The following is a 23,643-nucleotide window of genomic DNA, read 5'->3' as shown; positions in this document are numbered from 1 at the left end:
TAATTTGTACTGCTTTGTTTTTAAATTATATTTTAAACGCTTTAATATTATTACAGAGGCCAATATTTATGTAAGAGTTTATGGTATTATTTGATTTGATTTGATTTGATTGTCAGCTACAGGCAATGACCTATTATGTCTGAATACCTTAATGTAAATTTTTATGTAATGCACATGACAACCACTAGAGGGCAGAAAACAACGCTGACTCTAAACAGCAATGGATTAGAAAAAGAAAAAAGAATAACTTTAGTTGTAGTCTAAAACAACAACAACGACAACAACAAACACAGTTACAAAGTGCCTCACAGTTAGGATGAACACCTACATCAAAAGACTGTGCACATCCCAACACACAGTACATGTGTTAAGTACTTGATGTAAACTTTAGCTAAAATAATGAGGAAATTATTACATGAAAGCTACTCTAGACTACTCAAAATTAGGTTTCAGCACTTTCTTTTTTAAACAAACCAATGACTCAGCTCACTTAAAGGAAGAAGAAGAAAGGATGTTACAAAATGTACTGGTTTCTTTTTTTTTTTTTTTTTTTTTTTTTTATTAAATGACATCAGAAACAGCAGTATGCGACATTACGTGATGGCAGAGCTTCAGTTCATCCTTTGTCATTTTTTTTTTTTTTTTTTTTAAATAAATAGGACAGGGGGAATGAATGAGAGAAAGAGGGGGAGAGAAAGAAAGAAAACCAAAGGGGAGAAGAGACGGTGAGAAGGGGGGGGAAGAGAGAGAGAAAAAAAAAAAGAACTCCTGGGTCACCTGTATGGAGAAAAAAAACAAACAAACAAAAAAAAACAAACAGAGGAGACAGCAAACAACAAAGAGCAACATAATAATAGAGAAAACAAAGCACCATCACAATAAACTAGCTAGTCATAGATATCAATATTTACTAAATAATAAACGATATTGTGCAGCACGCAAGATAGACAGCGCACAGTGTGCTTTGAGGCAGCAGCCAAGAAAGCTTTAGTCCGCGTCTGTGAATACCCATGTGTGCATACCTGTGTGGATCAGCATGCTTGCATTCCAAAGGTTTCTCCATGTAATGATCTGCTAGGGAGTGTGGGGGGGCCACAGCCCCGTCCTCCAGGGTGTGAAGCGGGTATGGAGGAGATCAAAACTCCAGACATCCAGAGGCCCCCAGAACACAAGAGACCATGGAAGACCAACAGACCAAAATGTACTGGTTTCAAAGACAGAAAAATGTGGGCATGCACAGCATTTTAATGTGAATGTGGCTCAAGAATATCACATAAGACCATAAAAATATTCCTAAACTTCCCTTTATGCTTTTGGAAAGTTTCATTTAAATAAAATATTGTTCACAGTTACATCAAAATATAACACTCTTTGCCTCAAACTTTGTGGGATCTGATCATCTTGCCTTGACATGACCAGAATGATCAATACAATACTACACACTAATACTAATACTAAAACTCTACAGTTACTGGAAAGATGAAAATATCTAAATTTAGATATTCTGAACATAATGGGTTACTCGGCTGTCAAATTGCAGCTGAATAACCAGAGCAGATCGGCAGGCCTTAGACAAACTCGCTGCTTTCAGGGATATTTCAAAAACAATATTTCTGGCACTGATCTTGGTGGGGATGAACAGATGGTACCTTTCAGATGCAGTCGCAGTTTCAGGCATCCCTACATCCCCTCTACACCAGCAAGATAATTACATTAGAACAGAAGATATCCATCACAGAGAAATAATAGAGTTTTTGTATGATAGCCCTATGCTGCTAAAATAGTGTGGCTGATTGGGGTTTAAATAATTCATCGATTTACAACCGTTTTATGTGTTTAGAAAAATTTTACTGTGACCAAGAGCTGCTATGATCAATATTTATTTGATTGCAACTTATTAAAAGGATAAATGTCAACGTTAATGTCTATTTGGGAAATATATAAACACAGATTTATAAAGCTCAAGGAAGATCCTGAGGAGAGTGCAAAAGAGCATCTAGCTACAAAAGGACCACATCTCCCTGCCGAGCGCCAGCTGAGAGAAACATGACTCCAAATTCATGCTGATCTATAGCTACTGAACGTGATGATGATATCAGGGCTGTGCTGACAATTAGTTTCTTCTGGCCTCGCAAGAAAGAAAGGAAGAAATGCCACATTTAGAGCTGCTGACCCACTTTTTTTTTTTTTTTACTATTGTGCAATTTCAGACAGTGATGTTGCACTTTTTCTCAATATAACTGCTAGACTACAGCTAACATAATTACACTACTCTCAGGTGTTTCCAAATAGCAGTGTAATAATCACAGCAATACGAGCGGCTCATACTGATCATTGGATAGATGTTTATTCGGCACCCAAGTGTGCTGTTGCAAGCTCTCATTGTGACCGCCAGGTGGCAGAAAACACACAACTCCAAAATCACTCAGGCTGCTGGTTCACCGAGGGCTGCGTCATTAACGACACTTTAAAGGGAGGGACGGCAGCTGCTGGAGCTATCCAGCTTTTACTGCAGAAACAACGCAGGCCCATAACTTCCGAGTAGCTGGTAGGGCAGGTGGGCTTTGATGAGGCTAGGGGGGACAGCTCCATGTGCACGAGAACAGAGCGAGCACGAGCCCGGCCCCAAACGTCTGTCACGTGTGAAACGTGCTCTCGAATGGAAGGCAGTAAACAGGTGACGTCAGAGAGGCGTCAAGTTAGGCAGAGTTAAAAAACGGATAAGAGCCAGAGAGAGAGAGTCCTGAGTTCAAAGAGCAGAGATAGTGGTAAAAGAAATGTGGCAAAGCATATTTTAAAAAAATTAAAACTTTTTTTTTTTACCCAGGGATTTGATTTGTGTTTCTATACATGTATTTTTCTTTCTTTCTTTTCTCCAATTAAAATTTAAACTAATTTAGATGAAGTGGAAAGACTTGTTTCTAGGACGGCTTTCTTACATATACGTCTCAATTTCAATAAACAAATAAAATAAAAAACCAGGTCAGAATCCAAGCTGGCTTTACTGATTCACTTAAATACATTAGCATCACCTTGACATTTGCCGTATTAAGTGAATGTAAAATGCTATATATAACACAAACCCCGGCATTATAAAATGGTTTATCATTTTTTTAAAATTAAATAAATAATTTATTGCTATTAACCTAAACCTAACTTAAACCCAAGTGCTTATCTTTTTGTCATTTAGTTAGTAAATATGTAGTGCATATGTAGTGTAAGGATTCCTTTGGTGCTTAGGAGATTCAGCAGTTGTAAGAACTGTGTTTGTGGGAGATGCTAAGGTAGCACAGGACCAGGTGTAATAGGCCGCTTTGTCTTGCTCAGAGAAGGAAGCTGATTCAACACAGTACTCTAATCTGTATGTGTGCAGTAGATCTACTGTTCCCTGAATGAGTTACTGTAGCGGATTGAGTAATAACTGGGGATCGGTTTTCCTCCAGAGAGACTCGTTTTAAAGTATTTCCTCAGGAGTCATATACCCAAATACCTGGGCTCCGTGGTGTTGAATTTCTGTCATTCATTGAGTTGTACTTTCAGTATAGGGCTTGCTTTGTTCTGTTTGTGTTTAGGATTTTTAATTGACCTCAGTTCTTCTGTATTCTTTAGGACTTCCGGCGGCTAGTGCGCACACTTAGGCCAGTGGACTACGATGGCTTTGTAGCTTTCTAGAAAAGTTGAGTGTAGTGATATGGGAGTGTGATCATGTAGTCTGGGTGAGGTCATTTTAATAGTACCCCAACTTAATCTTTAGTAGGACCAGTGGATTATTATTATTATTATGTTTTAACATTTTATTAACTGATTTACATTTCCTTTTGAGGACCACACATGTCCACGCGACTCTCTGGCAATAAACTCAAGTAATGTATGTAACTACCTATAATTAATTAATTTCAAGTTTTGGAAGTTATTAGGAAGTAAATAAACAAGTTATCCAAGTTTACACAAAAATCATTTAAAGCAAATCTGGCCTTTGAAACACTAGGACGCTTATTTGATAAGTTATGTCGAAACTTAATCTAAATTCACTTTTTAATGCACACTGAGAGATTAAAAAAATGCAGGTATTAAATTTATTGATTAAAAACCCCTTAAAAAACAATGGGTAACTGTATACTGATTTTTCTCCTGTAAAGTAAGAGTTTAAAAAAATACTTTTTCTCCGAAAGTAATATTTTTTACCAACAGCTTTGAGTTCAAGATTATTTTACTTTAAATAATTGTATTTTACTTAATTTAAAAAAAAATGCACGCCGTGTTATGTTGACGAAACAGACTTTTATTGCGAAATTCCTGACCGGAAAAGGCCTTATTAATCCTTGCTAGCTTGCTCTCGCTGGTGTCGAGCCTAGCAAGGGGAGAGAAACCGTGGTAGAAGGCACAGTACGAAAGATTCAAACAACTTTAAGGTCGATAAACATCTGGCAGCGTGGAAGAAAGAAACTGACAAGGTAGGTGAAGGTCTCACCTCGTTTTTGTAATTTATCTTTCCAAATCTTGACTCCTACTAAAGCCCGAAAATGGAGGTGAAGTGTGCTTCCATCATGAGGAGGTTGCACACAACACTGATTAAACAACAAGATCAGCGACAACAACAACAACAGCAGCAGCAACAACAACAGCAGCAGTGGTGGCAACCGTGCAATAATGCCCACAGCGTGCAGTTCAGAAATGAGACATAGATCAGTGCAGATGTGGCAGCAAATGGAAGCAGGAGCGAGCAGAGTGGTTTGAAAGCGGTGCAGTAGCTATAGTAGTTAGCATCGGTAGGTGTCATGCAGCCCACAGAACTGGTGGGGGCTGCGACAGTCAGACTAATTCATGTAGGTTTACACGTTAACCTGCACACACCTAAATTAGACCAGGTCCCATAAAACCAAATGTGGGTCAGAGAGCGTGTTTGCATGCAACAGTGTGGAAGGCATTAGGGTGGTATTTTATTATATTTAACTTAATAAAATAAACTACGCAGGTTGAAGGTTTGGGGTCGATCACACGAAGAATAAATATACAACAGTTTATTTGAATGCAATTGTTACAACTGCGTGTAAGCATAAAGGGAAGCTAAGGTATGCTATTTCAGCTGCTGTAATGTCTGAGGACCATCTTTGGGTGCCAGTAGGGGTACATCCATAGATCAACACTTTTTTTTTTTCTTGCTACATTCCTTGTGAGACTCACATGTTGACTTGTGTACACCAGACTCCCCCCCACAAGTTTTTCAGTCTGAAAAAACTACGTCCAGAATCAACTTTCTGTGATTGACTTGGGAGTGTTTTCTAGGTTGACTAAACCCTAGTTAACCTCTTCACATCCACCTAGTGAGTTGGGGTAGGGTTAGGTTGTCATCTTTCCCTTTTTATGGAGTTTACAGGTACTTGTAAATGGCATCACCACTTATTTTGATATGGAAGAGTTTTCCTTTCCTGCTGATATCTCAAAGGGATTTGTATTTCGGGCTAGAGTGAAACCACTGACCGTTTGCTTGCCAAGTGAATGTGTTAATCACTACACTATGGAGCTAAACCCATATAAAATTAGTGAATCGTGAGAAATGTTCCCATCTAACCCCTGCAAAATCAGTCTGTTTTTAATGTCTGTGACATGCAGTAACAGGAACAAGCACTGGTACTCTGTATGATTTATGTATTTTCTTACAATCCAGTGGAAGCTGAATTTTAGGTAATCTTTCCAGGGTCCTGTGTTAGGTGGCTGTTGCCTAATATGCAACTCTTTCAACCCCTGCGTTATTTGATGGTGGCTGTTAAAGGGGTTAAAGTATAATTGGAATCCTTTAATTGTCTTTAAACATCAGATGTTCAATGTAATTAGAGGCAATTCCACTATGATCTCAGTCTTGGATTGTGCTTGAAGAACTTTTAAGTCTTTTTGTAATGTTCTTTGAGAAGTCACAAATTCACAAATTGAGTCTGCATTTTTTTAAGTTCTTCCAACCTTTTTGTCTTTATTGTTCACATGGAAAAAAAAAAACAGCAGTGATTTAACCTAACTCTATTTATTTCTATTTTTTTAGGTATCACCAGCAACTTGACAACACCTCTTCTCTCCCCTGGCTCTCCAGTGTGTAAGGACACCACCTTGTATGTCATATCTCAAAGTCACCCAGTGCCTCTCTGCCTAATAGGTCCTACCCTTCCCCTTCATCTTCATCAGTGCAAAAACTATCCATACACCAGCAAGTGAGTAACTGTAAGTTTTCAGCCATTTGAGCAAAGTCAGACACGCCACAGCTACCAAAGTCAGTATTTTGTTAAGTTTGGTGCCCCCAAGTCCTCAAAGCTCTTCATCACTTCTTAGTATTACTCAGTTGTCTCATCAAATCAGCTCATCAAAGAAATCTGTAAACAGCATTTAGCACCATTATGGCCTCCATCACGCAGTCATCCGAGCTCGAAATCCCAGACAACCACAAAGAGAGCTGGCTGGCACTACTTTCTGCAGCAGAAGTGTATTGCCAAAAGTCTGGCTGCGACCTGGCCATACTCACAGCCTGTAAGAAGTTCCGGTCGGTGACTGGAGAAGGAGAAGTGGGGAGGAAGCGGGAGAGCGGCAGTGCCTTTTCCAGGGAGTGCGATTTCTCTTATAATGTATGGGGTCAGGGATTTCTGGCTGAGTCGGCACGTCGCTACATGGATGACATCGGTGTGCTGCACTCCACAACCATGCTAACAGCCCAAAAGCACACACGCCAAGCTGGAGGAGAGGGAGGAACCAAGCTAGTGGTTGACTTGACCTCTGACCCTGGAAACAGGGGGGTGAGTGAACTGTTTGCTTTAGATAGCAAACTGCGGTATTGATTCAGAAAGTTCACATCTGTAATGTGTTTGATTCTCTGTTGTTGGTGCAGAGCTTAACAAGTGACGTTGTAGTGGGAGGAGTCAGTCCTAGTGGAAGACTGTACTCCCAAAACTACCCGTCGATCTACAGCTCAGGAGCTGTGCCCGGGCAGGGCGGCGGGCAGAACGGTACCGGAGAGAGGGAACGTGAGAAGAGCGCGTTGGAGGCCGAGCGAGGTCGACAGAGGTCTGGGATTGAGGATTTAGAAGAAGAGGGTGAGGATGAAGAAGAGGAAGAGGACATGGATGAGAGGAGACCCTATGGGAATGAAAGTGCAGGTGAGGAACGACACTGTAATCTGTTGCTGTCCCTGATCCATGCAGATTCTTACTGTGTTATCACTGGAAACGTGATGACTTGAAGTATTCTGTTTTTTTTTTTTTAATTTAAGAAAAAAAACCTTAATTATTATAATACATATGCCCACATATAAGTTCTATTAAACTACACTCGGTTTCACAAAAGGACACATGAAAACCACGTCAGCATCCACACTTATTCAGTTGTAGTTTGACTTTATGTTTGCTGAATTATTTTAATAAAAATTCAACACGTTGCTTTTACCTAGTCTGTTTTGTAGGCCTAAAGATGGTGTTTGTGGCCATTCATTTATGCACAGCTCTCTTAAGGTCCCGCCACAGCATTTCAGTGAGGTTGAGGGCTGGACTGAGCCATTGTGAAATCTTGGTTCTTTTTTGTTTTTGTTTTTCCAAGCTATTCTGTTGGAGATTTTCTGTTGTGCTTAAGATCACTGTCCTGTTGCACGATCCAGTTTCAGCTATTTTTAGCTGCTGGACAGATGGACCCACATTTGACTGTAGAATACTTGGGTAGACAGAGGAGTTCATGCTTGATTCAATGATTGCACGGTGCCCATGTCCCGCAAATGATGGTGCAAAACAAGCATCATTCATCATTCCTCCACCACCGTGCTCAGTTGGTGTGAGGTGTTTTTGTTGATATCCTGTGTTTTGGTAAACTCAGTGCATCCTTTCCAGTATTTATCAAAGTTTCATAACCATGCTCAGATATAATGCATGATAATCTTTCAGTGTGAGAGATCTTTGACATTTGTCAAATAATAATAATAATAATTATTATTCATTTTTTAATTTTTACAATCAGTCTCTAATTGTCATCCAAAAAAGGAAAATCCCTGGGAAAACCCAAAATATCTTCATGGGACTTGGTAGTGATTTGCTCATTTAGTCTTGCAGGCTCTCTGGCACCATTACTCTCCATCCTCGGACTATTTAATTGCTAGTTTTATGAGCTTTTATGAGCTGGCCATATTTTCCAGCCACACACACTTTAGATAATGAGGAGGTTGCTCATTATTCAGGTTGTTTCAGTGTTTTGATCATTAAAACGCTTCATTCGTTCCGTTTTCACTTTCTGAAACAGAAATGTTAAAACAAAGAGTTTTAAAACATTTTGATGTTGTTGAAATGGGTGCAAAAACATTTTGAGAAATCAATTTGTAATGCATATGTTGTGTTTATTCCAATTCAAAGTATGCCTTCTGCTTCAGGTGTGTTCTCTATGGATGAGGACTCTGTTTCTCGGGACTGTGAGCCGTTCTTTGAATCTGATGGAGAGGAAGAGAGCACGGATGGTGAGCGTTCAATATGCCGAGCATCATATGTACACATACACATATGTGCATGAGCTGAATTTCTTTATTTTTAAATTTGTTTCAGGCTCCTTGAGTGAGGATGCCCCTCCGCCATCGCGCGGTATGGCTGTGGGTCAGGGTGCGTATTCATCCCGTCAGTCCCATCCCATGGCGTTGGCCCGCTCCCTGCCTGTATCTGTGCCTGTGTGGGGCTGCAGAGGAGGCAGAGCTGCTCAGGGAGACAGCAACAGTGGAGAACGGGTGAGCGCATCTCAGACACTGAGGCCAAATGATCTGACCTTCTGTGTCACACATGGAGATCGGTGGGCAGCCAGTCAGTCGTTTACAGCTCAGACTAACTAGTTTTAACTCTTAACTTCTCCTAAGTGTTGATCACCATGGTTGGTTACATACAGACTCAGGTCAAAAGGGGCCAGCAGCACTGACTACTGAGCAGTTGGGTAACTGGAAAAATTGTTAGAATCCTTACTGGGACCAAAACATTACATAAAATGCAAAGTGATAGTTTAGAGTATAAACCAGCAGAAACTTTGGATTGTAGGTTGAATTAGTGGTGCCTTTTGCAGTGTTTCATTTTCAACCATTTTGAATGTTTTATTTTTTTTAAGCATTTCAGCATTATACAGTTTAATAAATATGCAGTAGACCCACTAATATACTTACATAATCCTGAATAACAGTCCAATAACATTCGACTCCAAAGAGAATTCAATTTTATTAAATCTAATGATGCGTTTCCTTTTGATTGCCCGTCAGTGACCTCACATCTGCTCTTATCAAACTAATCTGTGTGCTAATGTTATCAAATCGCATCACAACAACGTTCAGCAGCTCTCATGAATTTATTTGTAGTGCGTCTGTGTCGATCACAGATAACATGCTAGGCCACCCCACAATTTAATTTGCCAGATGGTGTCTGCTACTGTAGCTCTATGGCCTGCACTCATGTAATGTAAAGTTAGTGTGATGGATCATACAATGGAGGCTGATACCTTTAACTTACTAGATAATCTAAGTTATGTAGTACAGAACGGCAACTGGGAGAGCAAGTCCAGGAAAAAGTGGAGTTTCTGCTGGGCCAAACTCAGGCATGCCTCTTTCCACACACTGTCATGCATAAACAAATAATAGTTTGCATAAGTAAATGCATAATGCATCGAAAAATGGTGGATAGGAGCTGCACAGAGAGTGTCGTGTTTTACAACCCCTGTTCATTGCCATAAATGAAAGGAGGGGGAACAAATTAGAGGTCAGATATGAGAAACTCTCAACTGTGCAGATGATTGATGCCTGCTTTGCTTGAGCTGAAACACCAGAGCTATCTGTTTGGGAGATGGTGGCTGCTCAGTTTATAGTTGTTTGTGATATGTATTCTTTGCATGTGAGCTGCACCAAAAGTGCAAGCGTTGCAGTTTTTAAAGAGTCATTTCAACGTATTTCATTAATTCATCTTGAATATCCTGAATATATAGCAGCACAGTTACAGCTGCAGTCTTGTTGTGCTTATGTAGGTTGATACTGTTCAGACTGGTTCTAACTACTTCTTTAAATGTTGGGGATAGTGGGAGATATAATTAGGAATATGTAGATGTGGTACATTCAAGTAGCACTGAAATGTTTTAACAGCCGTGAATAGTTAGTGCAGTCATGTGATGCTTTTAAAAAGGTTTAAACAATAATAAACACATTATTTTTTGATGGTTTGATCTCGTTTCATGTCAGATTTCACTTTTTTTTTTTTTTTTTTTTTGGTTGGATAACTTACCATGAGTTAAACTCAGTGCTGAGCTGAGGTTTATCTGGTGGTACTATCTGTAACTAACAAATTTCAATGGTATTAAATGTTAGAATGTCATTATGAGGTTTTCTGATTCAGAATGAATGCAGACATAATGCCTGGTTGGTAGTTTAAACACAAATGTTATTATCTGTTTAAGAACAGACAGTTGAAGGATTTTTTTTTTTTTTAGTCCTGAAAATAAATTCTGGAAAAAAATGTGCAAACAGAATTCAGATGCTCTGATCCAACAGCTTGATGGGCATAGATAAACGGACCTCCTGAAAAGAAATGGGTCATGACATTTTGATAATTAAGCAGGCTTTTGTTTTTAGCGTTCATGCCCGTTGGTGTCAGTCCATCCTGACATATTTCATGCTGTCTGAAGACTAAAACAAAGACGCTATTCATTTGCACCCATTAATGGCCATGACGGCACTGTCGAACACAACTGACAGAAAGAGTGTTTACGGTCGAGCTGGGAATGTCGAACACCAGAAATGTACAGGAAATGAACATGAAAAGGCAATATTTGATACTGGTCAGTTTCAGTCCATATCCCTTGTTAACCCCTCGTTTTCCCTGTGTTTGTCTCTTAGTCGGGCTGTGCTGACCTGGAGCACATCGCTGCCAGTATGAAGGCTCTGCTGGCCCCTGGAGCCACTGATGGGACGGAAATGTTTGGGGCCCTGCCTCGACCCCGTCTCAACACAGGGGACTTCTCTCTCAAGCACTGAGTGAAGGGGGGAAGGAGAGGGTGTAGGGAGGGAAGGAAAGGGAGTGAGGCAAGTACAAAGAGGGAGAGTGGTAAAGGGATAGGAGGAAATGTGGAGAGGAGTGAGAGGAGGAACCCTGGATTTTCTGGCAAATGTGACGTACAGTATGTGACACAGTGTAAAAGCTAATACCTCCATTTATTTCTCACTAACCAAAATTAACGGCACATGCTTTGTGGAGTAACTTTCCTAAAGAAATGTGGTTATGAACACTAACGTTTCAACACTACCCCTGCCCCTCCCACTTCGTCAATACTAGCTTCCACGACACTACATTACAATTGGACCTCGAGATGTTTGTGTAGTGACCCACTGCACTGAACTAAAAGTCACTAAAACAGGGTGTGTAAACATGTACCTGGTGTTTTTTGGACGTTTGCCTTTTGGTCAGGTTACCTGTGAAGTGATGAGACTTTGGGGAAGAGCTGCCTGTACCCGCTTCATCATAGATGCTGCTTCTTTGTGCTTAAGTTCCAACTTTGAGTTGTATTAGCTTTATTATGAAGATGAGGCAATATGTGGTAGTTAATAGTTTTGTTTTTTTTTGATCGATGCCACTCTCAAGTCTGTTAAATGTTGAGGCATAATCCGGAGACTGTTAGCTTAGCTCGTCTCAGTTTGGCAAAGCTTTGCACACCAGAAAAGCTGAAAGCAAACCGCAAACTAGATGGACTCAGTTCAACCTATCAGCCCCACCAAAGCTAAAAATTAACATGTTATAACCTGCGTCTTTACCAACAGAGGGATCTAGGCCTGTAACTAGTTTATCCAGCCCTTCACAGCAGCACCCGACTGTGCAGCATTTCTAGCTTTACAAATGTCAACAAACAAGGAAAAATGGATACATTGGCCATAATTTCAGCTTAGGAGTGTTCAGGGGTGTTTCTTTTCACTGTCAGCATTACAGTGAAACTGTTTGAAGTTGTACTGTGAAACTGTACCCTTACATATGGTGTAAATTTTATAAGAGGTTCTGTAGTTCTTTACACAAATTCGCCAGCATATGGTGCTAAAAATGGTTCCTACCTCCACCCCAGAATTACAGGAGGAAACTAACATGGGTCTCAATGATTTGCAATAGGTAGTGGTGCTTAGTAACTTTACTATGCACACAAAACTGTCTTTAAATCGTTGCTGTAAACAAATTAGATGCATGTTAATCAGTGACTTTTAAGAGCGAGCCAGCCCCTGTGCTATTTAACCTCTGGTTCTCAGTTCACACCTGCAAAGGCATTCGTGTTTCAAAGAAGGTAAATAGGCAAATTGGTCCTTTTAAAGTTTAAAAATAGCAGGGAGAGTCTCAACTTTTACGGAGAAAACATAAATCCAACATTCCCATGAAAAAAATCCTATAAGATCCGCACAGATCTGTGGGTTTAAATACAGAAAACGTTTGCATCTGTTGGTCATTAATCATTGACGAGGTCAGATTTAACTGCAGGGCCTCGCCGTCATTTAGCTCAACATGCTAAAGTTGCCACATTTGTTTTTTTTTTCCTTCTGTATACTCCCATCATTTACCTGGTAAGATGACCAAGAGGCCTGCTGTTGCCCCCAATAGAAACCAGTCTATTCCTTCTAAGGGGTAGAAACCAGTGGTTGCTTTGATATGAAGCTTGTGGCTTTAGATAATGTGAGCAGAGAGCAGAGGACACCAGCACCTCGTCGTAACTTGCCTATTTTTACTTTTACTTTTGCCAATGAATGACTGACTGATAGAATGATTGTAAATCAAAACTGATTTGTAGGAGATGGGTTTTTTCTTCTTTTTTTTTTGCTCCTGATATGTTGTTGAAAAGATTGAATGAATGAGAAGACTGTGTGAGAGAGGGTGAAAGAGAGGTAGAGTGGATCTGAAAAGATAAATGTCCATGTGTGACATTTCGAAAAACAAACAAATGTTCCGTTAACTACTTTTATGTTTCAAATAAAGGAGCAACACCAAGAGAAAAGACTTCCTGTATCATTATAGATGTATTCTTATAAAAGGCCTCTAGAGTGTACCAGCGCTCTGTGTTTAAGTCTGCTAGGCAGCAGTCACACAGATATAATAGAAGAGCTCAGTGTTATTACACAATATGAGAGTTTATTGACTACATTTGGCACATACAAAACATCCAGACTGAATAAAACAGGCAGTCTAGCTCATGAAAAGTCCCAGCTGGATTGAAATATACCATTAAATGCCCATTCTTCTAAGTTTAAATAACACAGATAAATGCCTGTTAGTATGACATTTGGGCATCTCTGGGGACTGTCTGAAACCAATAAGCTTTCTTCATGCACTAGAGAAAGCAGAAATGGTTACAGCACTTGTTCCCCAAACATCACAAGATCCCCATCTCCCCCTGCTTTTTAAATTGATACGTGACCCTCCCTCCCTTTTCCCCGATTTGCTTCTTCTACTGTATCACTGATCCTTTTTCCGAATAAGGCAGAATGAATTGGTGCCAACCCAGAATCCAGGGAAGACCTTCTCCTGGAGGTTTTCTTTGAATTTGTGAATCAGCCGCACCTCCTTCTCAGCCTCTCCCTCCACCAAGAGGAACTTTATGATGCCTGCGGGCTGGTCGACGTAGACGCCCATGGTGGAGGACAGGGGCATCTGGATGTCCACGTTCTCCGCATTGTGCCAGATCTGACAGCAGGAGCCAGACCAGCCGGCACCCCAGGAGGTTTTGTTCTCTCCGATGCCGCAGGGTCCGTCCTGCATCTTCCGGGGTGAGCTCTCGCTGACCACCCCGATCACCACCCAGCCGTCGTATTCCACCTCCCAGTACCCTCGATGGCCCAGCAGCCCTTCCTTGCACAGCACCTAAAGGTTAGACGAGCCATAGTAGGAAATTAAGCTAGCAACAAAAAAAATGGCTTCAAGAATTAAATGATGAGCAGAATTATTGATTTGATTTGCAGGCAATTTGATGAAGTAATGTTCCTAATACATTTTTTTCCCAGTAGATGCACTTCTGAACCTTTTAAATTTGCTTGTCTTTAATTATGGTAAACTGTCTTTGGATTCTTAATTGTTGTTGTCAGATCAAGATATTAACTTGGAAGACTCTAGTCATTTTTGATTTTAACATACAGGAAAAAAGCACCAACATGCTGGTTCCAAGACCAAAAGTTTAAATAAAGTTCTGGTTCCTGTTAGTTTTACTTCCTGCCTCTTTGATGGGCCCCTGAGCCTGTTCCCATAATGCCCAGAACGATGATTAACTCCAAGCTTACCTGTGGTGAGTGGTCGTATCTCTCAGGTCTCTGGGGATAAGGGCACACTGCATCTGATGATGTACGAGCCACCTTAGAGCCACCCTCTGAAATCCACAACAGTTTCTCTGCAGTTCTGTCATCGAAAGAGAGGGGGATCCAATCTGAGGAAAGGGGAGGGCAAAAATACAAACTGAGACCGGGAGGCTGGTGATGGACTGGTGGCTGTCTTTCAGAGTAACCCAAAATTAAAGACTTTCAACTTTAAAATTGCACGTCTAAGTTTCGAGATCTACTTTTTGAGAAAGAAAACAAAAACCTTGATCTTAAATTTCTGTTGTTGCAGTTTTCAGAGTATTAATGTGCAACTTTTCTGTTTGATTTTTGGCTTAAATTATGTTTAACTGATATCTTTGGATTTAATTGGGGGCACTAACCTAAAATAGTAATATTAATTAACTATTTTTGCATTTATTCCACATTATTGTAATTTCCCCCCCTCCACTACATAAACATTATTTTGTCATCGTAAGTACATCCTTGTGCATGTACTTGCATGAATACTTGAATACTACTTTTGCCTTTATTAAAACAGATTCAGGCCTTCTCACCAAACATCTGGACAGGTGTTCGTCATTATTCATAGACAGCTGTGTTCAGCTTTTCTTTGTTTTACTTTTCTGTTAAGTAACCCAAAGATGTTAAATGTCATATTTTTATGACATAGAAACTGTTTTGTTTTGGACCGTTCCTCTTCTGACAGGCTCCTGGAATCTTATCCAAGGGTATCTAGAAATGCTATGTCCCCAGAACCTTTGGCACTCTACCACCTCGATGCTTCACTGTCAGCACTGTGATGCATTCATTGTGAAAGTCGTGGCTAGGTTCTTGCCAAACACGCCGGACCCCTTCTGAGCCGAATAACTTTATCTTGGTTTCATCTGACAGAAGAATGTGCTTCCTGCTGTTTTGTTCCGAATAGCCAGCGAGAGTTTTCTGTCACTGATGTTTTGCAGTGTCTCTTACACTCCCTGAACTGCCACATAAGATCTTCCCTCCCAGTTTCAGTGAAAAGCCCAGTACCACCCCTGTGCAATACTTGTAAGTCTATTTTTCAGAGTTAAACTGTACAAGCAGCGCATTGACCATGATGTCAATTTAGGAGCACAACCCCTGCTGCGCGGTTTACTTCCTCCACTGCTTTTTCACTTTTCTTTTTGTTTCTGTGATTACAGATTTTCTAACATGTGTAAATTTTTGTTGTGTTGAGTTTCTACATACAAGCTTTTATAGCTGACTTAGCTGTTTTTTGATTGTTTATAAGAGAAAATCTTCATTTTAGTGCTCCTGGAGTGATTAGGATTTGGAAAATATTGTGAATTACCATGTAGCTCTGTCAAATCCAGTGTGTTATTGGGAGTATTAGTAGTTTATATTAATGAATAGCACCTGGGTAAATGTGAAAAATTCTCTCATTTTGGGGGATACTCAGAGTGAGAGTTGAGGAAAGACTTGATTAATGTGACAAGTAGGGATGGGTACCGATGGCACCGGTTCTGACATAAACGGTAGTAACCAGACCGAAAAGCAGCGCACATTTCGGTGCTTTATTTCGGTGCTTTTTTTTCCTGAGCTGTGATACACTTCTAGCCAATCATTTTACGTTTCCGAGGATAGTAGGCGGGGCCAGGTACGTAAGTTCTGTTAGAGCAGAGCTACAGATTAAAAATGTCCAAGGCGAAGCGGTCAAAAGTCTGGCTGTACTTCACAGCAAAATATGCAAACTCAGCAGCCTGCAACAAGTGCTTTAAGCTGATACTGTGATACTGTCAAAGGAGGTAACACCAAGAATCCGATTAAACAGCTGGCGATGCATAGCGGTTTTTTTAAAAGCCGAGAAATGCGCCGTATTTGATAGCTTGCTGCGAGACCTCACACCGTGCACGTCGGGTGGGTTGCCAGTTATCGGACCCGGAGCAACATCCCCCAAAAACCCGAAGAATAGAGTCCTGGCCCCTAGCCCTGCCAGTGTAGCAGAAATGATGAGGATGATGATGGCAGCAGCAGCCGTTCTTCTCTGCGTGAGTAGCTTAATTCGTGTGTAATTTACGTTGAGTAGGCTAACCACGTTATTACATTAATGCATGTAAGGTGAACTAGCAAACATCATCATAGCTACATGCGGCTGTCTTCTTGTTTGATGGCAGATACTCCCTTCACCCTGCCAAAAAGGCTAAAATGACCAAAGAAAAAGTGGGAAACAGTTAAACATGAGAGGGTTTAAGTTTGTGGTTTTTCCATTGTTTAAGCACTGCTTCCAGCCAAGAGTGATGCCATATATGCCACATAGCTGCAGAAAAGGCACACATTGTTATCTTTTTACAAAAAAAACAGCTGAACATGAGAGGTTTTTGGACAAAGTTTGTGTTCTCCATTCTTTAAGCACCGGTTTGAGCACCGTTTAAGCACCGGCACCGTTTCAAAAGTACCGATTTGGCACCGGTATCGGATAAAACCTAAACGATACCCATCCCTAGTGACAAGTGACCCTTCAAAGACGGGCTACGTTAAACTGGCAGGTGAACTACGAACACTGCAAACATAGGTTTACCTACTTACCTATCCACCCACCCCACCTTACCCTTTTAGCATAATTAATTTAACTTTATCCACAAAATGCCTTTAAAAAAAAAAAAAGAAAAAAAAGAAGGTGGATACACTGGATCATCCCAAGTGTGTGTGGACAGTGTGACAGGCATTCTTTAATTTCCTTAGTGTTAAAGTGATATTTTTCAGAGGGTGGTTCTCATTTATACAGCCTGCATGAAACAACATGGTAACAACTCAAGAGGCAGTTTTTGGGATCCATTTTTGGGACATTGTAGTTTCAACCCTGCAGAGTAAAATCACCCACATTAGCTGTGCATTAGATGATCAATGACATTGTAAGTTACAGGTGGAGGTGAACCAGTAGAACCAGCTTGTTTGTGTGTGTGTGTGTAGGTCGGACCTCAGGAAGAACAGCTAAAGCTGAGGCCGATGCTTTAACAAGCAAGCAAACAAACATGAAGTGCCAGTGCCGTCAGATTCTCTGAACTCCCAGTTCTCTTAACTCCTCATGACCCTTAACATCCTTCCTTCGTTCATTATTGCTTCTCATTACTAGCTTTGTTTGGTAAAGATTAACTCCTGGGTCTGAAAAAGAAAGTCAGTGCTATAAACCTTTATTCTGTCTAACAGACAGCAGGGGGCATCGTCTAAGGTTGCAGAAAGAGGTTTGTGTAGAAATGTCTGGGAAAAGTTTAATGTCTCAGTCGCTATTTTTTTAAAAGTCTTATTTCATTCAGCACAGTTATTTTGTAAATTATTGTCCCATTTGAGTAAAAGAAAAATAAAAAAGGATAAACTAAGGCATGCTGTGGGCCCACTGTATGACTGACACCCACTTTGAGGACACACCTGCGCAAATACAGTATTATACTTATAATTTATTCCAATGTGGATCATGTTATAGTACACGTTTGCTGACAACATCAGTAACCTGATGATGTAATCTAACTCAGCAATGTGAGTGAATGAATCTCAGGGTTGGAAAAGCTTAAAAAAAAAGTTGGGCTATATGAGAGTCAGCCCCCTGCAGAGTGTTCCCCTACAGTCTTTCTCAGAATCAGCTGCTTACTGTGTGAGCAGTGAGTATAGCAGGGTAAATAATATTTACTGACCTTACTTTAACAGTCAGCCTGGTCTAACCCCCCCCCCCCCCCCCAAACAACAGCAGCCAAAAAAACAGGCATAATAATAAAAATTAGAAGCAACTATTGGCAAGTGACGAGGCAACTTTGAATCATTTGACGTTTAAGTGGTGCGCTGTTTCTGTGGGATATAACATTTGTGAATATGCTGTTACATATTTATTTAATAATGTAGTTAGTGACTGGTTCTGGGAAATGTAATAACCATTTAAATACATATTAGGAAGTGTAATAGACTAATTGAATTTGGTGTTAAGTGATCTGGTATCTAAGTCTTACACCACGATTACTTTCTAAATTTTTATTCATTAACCTTTTTATGTGGAACAAACTTTGACCATTATTATTTTAATCTTTGATCATCTTAATAAGTTTGCTCCATAATTCTTTTGAATTAAAAAAAAATAGCATGGCGGGACATTACTTAATTATTAATTATTCATCTTTTTTTCTTTACTCAGGAGCTTCATATTAAAATAAAAAGCCTTACATTTCATGAAGTCGGCCCTGGTGGTTGGTTCGGGGATATTGGGCTCATATGGTGGCAGTGTTACTGAAAAGAGGAGGAATAAGTGGATAAATAATGACACATTGATTTAATTTAATGCATTAATATCCACATGCAAAGCCTTCACAACAGCGGGACTCCATGCTGGTTTTTACCTTCTGTAGCACTACTGTTTTTTCTCCCTGGAAAAGAAAACGAGAGCATCATTTCACTGCTGTCTACTACAGACACTGTATATGGAATTACAGCCTGTCCTCAGACATGATTTCTCACATGAGCTTATATGACAAAAAGCTGAACGCTCGACGCCCAGGGTGGCAGCGGCGGTTACTTTAAACCTTTTCATCTTCCTCTACAGGCTGCACCTTCTTCATAGTGTCTGCCAGCACTGCAGCTGCAGTTAATCACCTGCTGCTCTCAACACATTGTAGATCACATAGGGGTATGTGTGAAATGTCGGCTCAGCACTGATTCATGGAGTTCCCTCATGCTTTTCGAGGTTCTGGTTTCAACGTATGGGACTCCGCATACATTTGCTGGGAACACCGTTCATGGCCACTGATGACAGGAAGCTGATTCTAAGAATTGACTTTCTGTGGGATGCTTTTTCTTCCCACCGCTGTGGGCGTGTTTATCGTGTCACAGGCTCTCCGTTTGTTCTTCCTCCAGTTTGTGAGTCACTGCGTCTTCTGACATTCGGAGAAAACTGTGATCCCTCACCCGTCCGGTCATCAATCATGCCTCTGCGTATGTCAAGTTACCATCTCTCAGATTTCACACAGAAAACAATTCGATTATTTTATGCTTCACGCTCATTTAACAGACTGTTACATCCCGGTATTTATCTGATTTGTCTAACAAAATAAGACAGAACAGGCTCGTTTTTCTGACGTCCTATATGGAGGGTATAACTGTGTTCATTTAATGAGAAGTCATAAAACATGCTTTCTTTCACTTTTTAAGAAAAAATCAAGACAATTTAATTAAACTAAACCTCACCCTACTTAAACTCTGCTCTCCCTCCCCTCATTTTTATACCATAAGAGGCTGTAACAGACTGAAATATAGTTTTATGGCAGTATTATGACCGAATCCCTGATTGTCATTCATCTCCACTAAAAAAGATAGTAAAGATTTAAGGCTTGGCCATTTGGTGAGGACATGTAGATTAAGGGTTGATTGTTCAATTATAATTGTATAAGTCGTTGCTTTTAGTGATCTACTACTTCCTGCAGAGTGGAGGCTTTGTATGGGTCAGTACATAAAAACTTAATTTGAAAGTTGTGCTTTTATTAAAGCTGTATAATATCTGTTGAATGGCCAGAATTACATTACTTTTACTTTGTTGTATACTTATTCAGTCCCAGTTGCAGGCTTCATAAAAAGTCTTGAATTAAAAATAAAAGCATCCAGTGCAGGAGTATTTTTAACTTCAGTATTATGACGTAATTTGATTAGTTGATTTTAACTCCTTTAAATATTTGTTGGGTGTTTTACGCAGCGACAGTGCATCCTGTTTTATAAAAATCCTCATATACCTGTAAACTTTATTTGTTAAAGGTACTGTTTGTAGTTTCCGTCTGCCAATTTTAACTAAAGGTTTTACCAACAGGGGGCAGCGTTTTCCCACACCACCATTTGTTCTTTTGCCTGTTTAAATAAAGGTGATACTGACTTGCTGCATCATCTTGTGGTACCATATGAAAGTATAGCTTGGCTGAGTTAACCTTCAGTCAGTTACTATCTCTTAAACACAATACAAAGATGTTTTGAACATGAATTTGTAGTGGTAATTTCTTCTTTAATAGTATTAGCTCATTTTGGAAGCCTAAACAGAGGAAGGACATAAACTTGACAGGATAAATCGAATAAATTCATGCTTCAGCTTGATACTTGTTCACTTTGAGTTTATATATCTCCAGGTTTAGTGGATTTTTATATTTATTATTTTTTTTAATCATTGTCCTTATGTTTTTCTTTTTTTCCCTCTTTTGTTGTATAGATTATTTAATGGGATGAACTACAAACTCTTTAAAGCTGTTTTTGATTATAATGGTTATCCTGTGTGTAGTTTTGATTATTAACAGGAATGCAAATGCACTGGATCCCGCGTCTTTAGAAAGGTGACTTCTGTGCCCATAGAGGTTTCCCTATGTCTGAAGAGGAGAATCCGGCACGTATCTCAGCCTGGGGAAACTTTACTTCTACGACCTGTGTGACCCTCCACTGGGGAGGATGCCAGCAGCGTGACAACCAGAAGGACAAATGATGGCCTGGCATAACATCTGCAAACATCAGATATAATTGAAGGGGTGGCATTGCTTTCTCTGAAATGTGTTGGCTTGCAATTCTCTTTACTGTGGCTAATGCACCGAGGTAGGGTAGGGTAGGGTAGGGTTTCCAGAAGAGGAGTGGGCCAACTTTAAATGTGTTGGCTTTTCCTCAATAGGTAAAGTAATGTTCACTGGGTGCTTTAATTAAAACCTAAATATAGGCTGAGGTATTGTTTTGCAGGAGCTCATTACGCCAAGAACAATTACCTGATCAACATCACTAAGGCCAGAGAATTTGATAATTGGCTGGGCATGCAGACATATTAATTAAACCGTACTGAGTAGGATTCAGTTACAGACGAGGTTTGAGTTTGGATATTGTCCACATGTCATGATTGACTTCAACAGCAAGCCTGCCAGTTTACAATGCACAAGCTCAAACGTTTTAATAGACTGATGCGTTCGCATAATGCTGCACCATTGATGGATGGGGCAGACAGAGATTTGGCAGGACAAAGCAGGATATAGTGAAGATCATGAAGTCATCATTGGAAACTGGGAGCAGAAAGTCGCTGGTGACAGATCACTTCATCGGTCTTTCTCTCTCTCGTCCTTTGAGCTCTTTCAGAAAGGAACACAGCAGGTGGGATGGGGACACAATACAAGAAAAGCCTTCATTCTGATTTTTACTGGAATTGCTATTGGACAGATTAAAAAGGGACCAACAGTCATTAAATTCATCTCCAAATATGATGTCCCTGGCAACTGTCCGAAGGGAATAAATTGAACATCTCCGATAATCTTGGATATCAAGATATCAAGCCAGCAGTAAGTAAGTTGGGTTACTGGAAATATTCCAGATCTCTGGCTGCACCGTGAAGGTTAAACATCTCTGGATTCCTGTCTACACTCAGCAGTATGAACAAGAAAGCCCCGCTGGGATAAACATATTCCCCAGAAGATTGATGACTTGACACAACAGCAATAGAGACATGGAGGGAACAGAGTGAGGTGTGTGGCATAAAAATATTTAAGGGCAGTGAGGCCATAAAAGGGACGGCTAATGATTAAGCTGCAGGTTGTAATGGATGGATGTGGGTTAGGGTTAGTCCCTGAAATGATTTTAAGTGAAACTCTGGTGCCCTCCCCAAGAGCGCTCGAGCTCAGCTCAGTCCAGCTGGAAAGGTCAACGGCGACTCTCACAGTGTTTCACAAGAAGTGTTTGTTTTGGAGTGTCACGAGGTAAACCTCTTTTTTCACCCCCTCCCCAGATTCCTCTCTCAGTGGGACAGAGCTATCTGCACAGATCAGGTTCAGAGCATCCCACTGAGACAGCAAGATGAGAAGATAGTGAGATGAGGTGGAGGGAGATCCAGGATCATCCCTCTAGTTCCTGTCAAGTGTCAAAACTTCCTGGCTAGAAGCCCTATGGGTGACGAGCGCACATGTGAGATGGAGATTGGAAGGACATAAAGTACACTCAGAAGGAAAAGGCCTTTTTGAAGGGCTAATACAAGTATGTAGGCTCCCATAACAAATTTCCATTTTGAATTATTTAATTATTTTTAGAGTATTTTTATGCATCAAAGATTAGCTAATCACATTAGTTAGATTTGCCACATTACGCTTGCATTCATGTACATTATGGTGACAAATTAAACTTTTAATGGCACTAATTCCTCCAGGAGACGACAAACTGCAGAAGCCGCGGGTGCTATATGTTACATAAAGGCAAAATCAAACAGCCATAAATAAGACCAAGATGAGCGTTTGCATTTTGGTCCCTGAATTACTGTGCAGCATTTCACACTTCATTACTGTGGCAGCAGAGGAGGGATTAGCAACAATTGAGGATGGAGACGGAGGGAGAGCGGGTGACTTGGGTTATGCAAGCTATTATGGAATTGGAAAGACTGAAAAAATCCATAAGAAGCAGGTAGGATATGGAGAATCTATATGAAATATCTTCCTCTAGCTGGAGACAGAGAATGAAGCAACGTGGGCGTGTTTGGACAGGTGTATCACGTTGCTTAGGGACAGAAACAAGAAAGACAGACAGAAATATGAGCACTGAAACTGCAGGCGAGGCTGTGACATTGACGAAACGATCACCACCCGGCGAGAGGCTCTTTGTTGACATGATTAATGGACCAAACTGGCACAATCCAAGGTGAGGAAGGATATCTGGCTCCCAGCTAATGTCCAGGGATGGTCAGCGTGAGGTAACTTAACAACGTCAAATAAACAACATATAAAACACATAATAAATCAGTAATAACACACTGTGACAAACTGTAATTAAGATTTTTAAAGTCCATAAGGAATGGTAAATGAACTGCCTCTTAGATAATGCATTTTTACTCATTCACAAAAGCACTTTTTTCTTTGCCCAAGTGCATTCTATATAACAATCACACTGAGCAGCCCAGGCTTCAGTATCAAGGATAATTTGGCATGCAGACTGCTGCAGCCAAAGATCAGACCGCCAACTTTACAATTAGCAGATGATCTGCTCTACCTCCTGAGCCACCTTAATTTAAAACATACAAAAAAACAATCAAACAAAAACATTTGGGTCACATTACATTTGAAAGTCAAACATTTGAACTGCCGTATTTGTCATTAAATGCATCACAGTATAATGTACTCGAGCTTTAGAATATTGACTACAACAGTTCAAATGTCATGAAAGACATATTGAAGACACGATGCTCATAAAGACTCAGGTGAGATTGATTTCTTACCTGCTTTCCTGGGTACGGGCATGATTCTCGTGTTTCTCACGGCGCAGTTTGGCATCAATCGGCGACGTCCTGTGAAAGTGCCTGTGCATCTCCGGAGTGTCACTCTTAT

The 23,643-nt window shown here is 40.4% G+C and overlaps 2 protein-coding genes across 2 annotated transcripts; one reads left to right on the top strand and one right to left on the bottom strand.

Moving 5' to 3' along the window:
* Positions 1-4,315: 4,315 nt before the first annotated feature.
* Positions 4,316-13,002, top strand: akt1s1 (AKT1 substrate 1 (proline-rich)). The gene is made up of 6 exons (XM_004552491.4): positions 4,316-4,454; positions 6,038-6,779; positions 6,872-7,139; positions 8,393-8,476; positions 8,562-8,737; positions 10,874-13,002. Exons 2-6 carry the CDS (start codon positions 6,387-6,389, stop codon positions 11,009-11,011), a joined length of 1,059 nt encoding a protein of 352 aa, XP_004552548.1. The 5' UTR covers positions 4,316-4,454; positions 6,038-6,386; the 3' UTR covers positions 11,012-13,002.
* Positions 13,003-13,114: 112 nt separating this feature from the next.
* Positions 13,115-23,643, bottom strand: zgc:195001 (tripartite motif-containing protein 16). Its single transcript, XM_004552490.5, has 5 exons — positions 23,535-23,643; positions 18,673-18,699; positions 18,500-18,562; positions 14,279-14,421; positions 13,115-13,865 (listed from the first exon to the last, which is right to left on the bottom strand). Exons 1-5 carry the CDS (start codon positions 23,587-23,589, stop codon positions 13,461-13,463), a joined length of 693 nt encoding a protein of 230 aa, XP_004552547.2. The 5' UTR covers positions 23,590-23,643; the 3' UTR covers positions 13,115-13,460.

This window comes from Maylandia zebra, linkage group LG4 (assembly GCF_041146795.1).
Source record: "Maylandia zebra isolate NMK-2024a linkage group LG4, Mzebra_GT3a, whole genome shotgun sequence".
In the NCBI taxonomy this organism is placed as follows: domain Eukaryota; kingdom Metazoa; phylum Chordata; class Actinopteri; order Cichliformes; family Cichlidae; genus Maylandia; species Maylandia zebra.
This window is presented reverse-complemented; position numbering and strand designations above follow the sequence as displayed.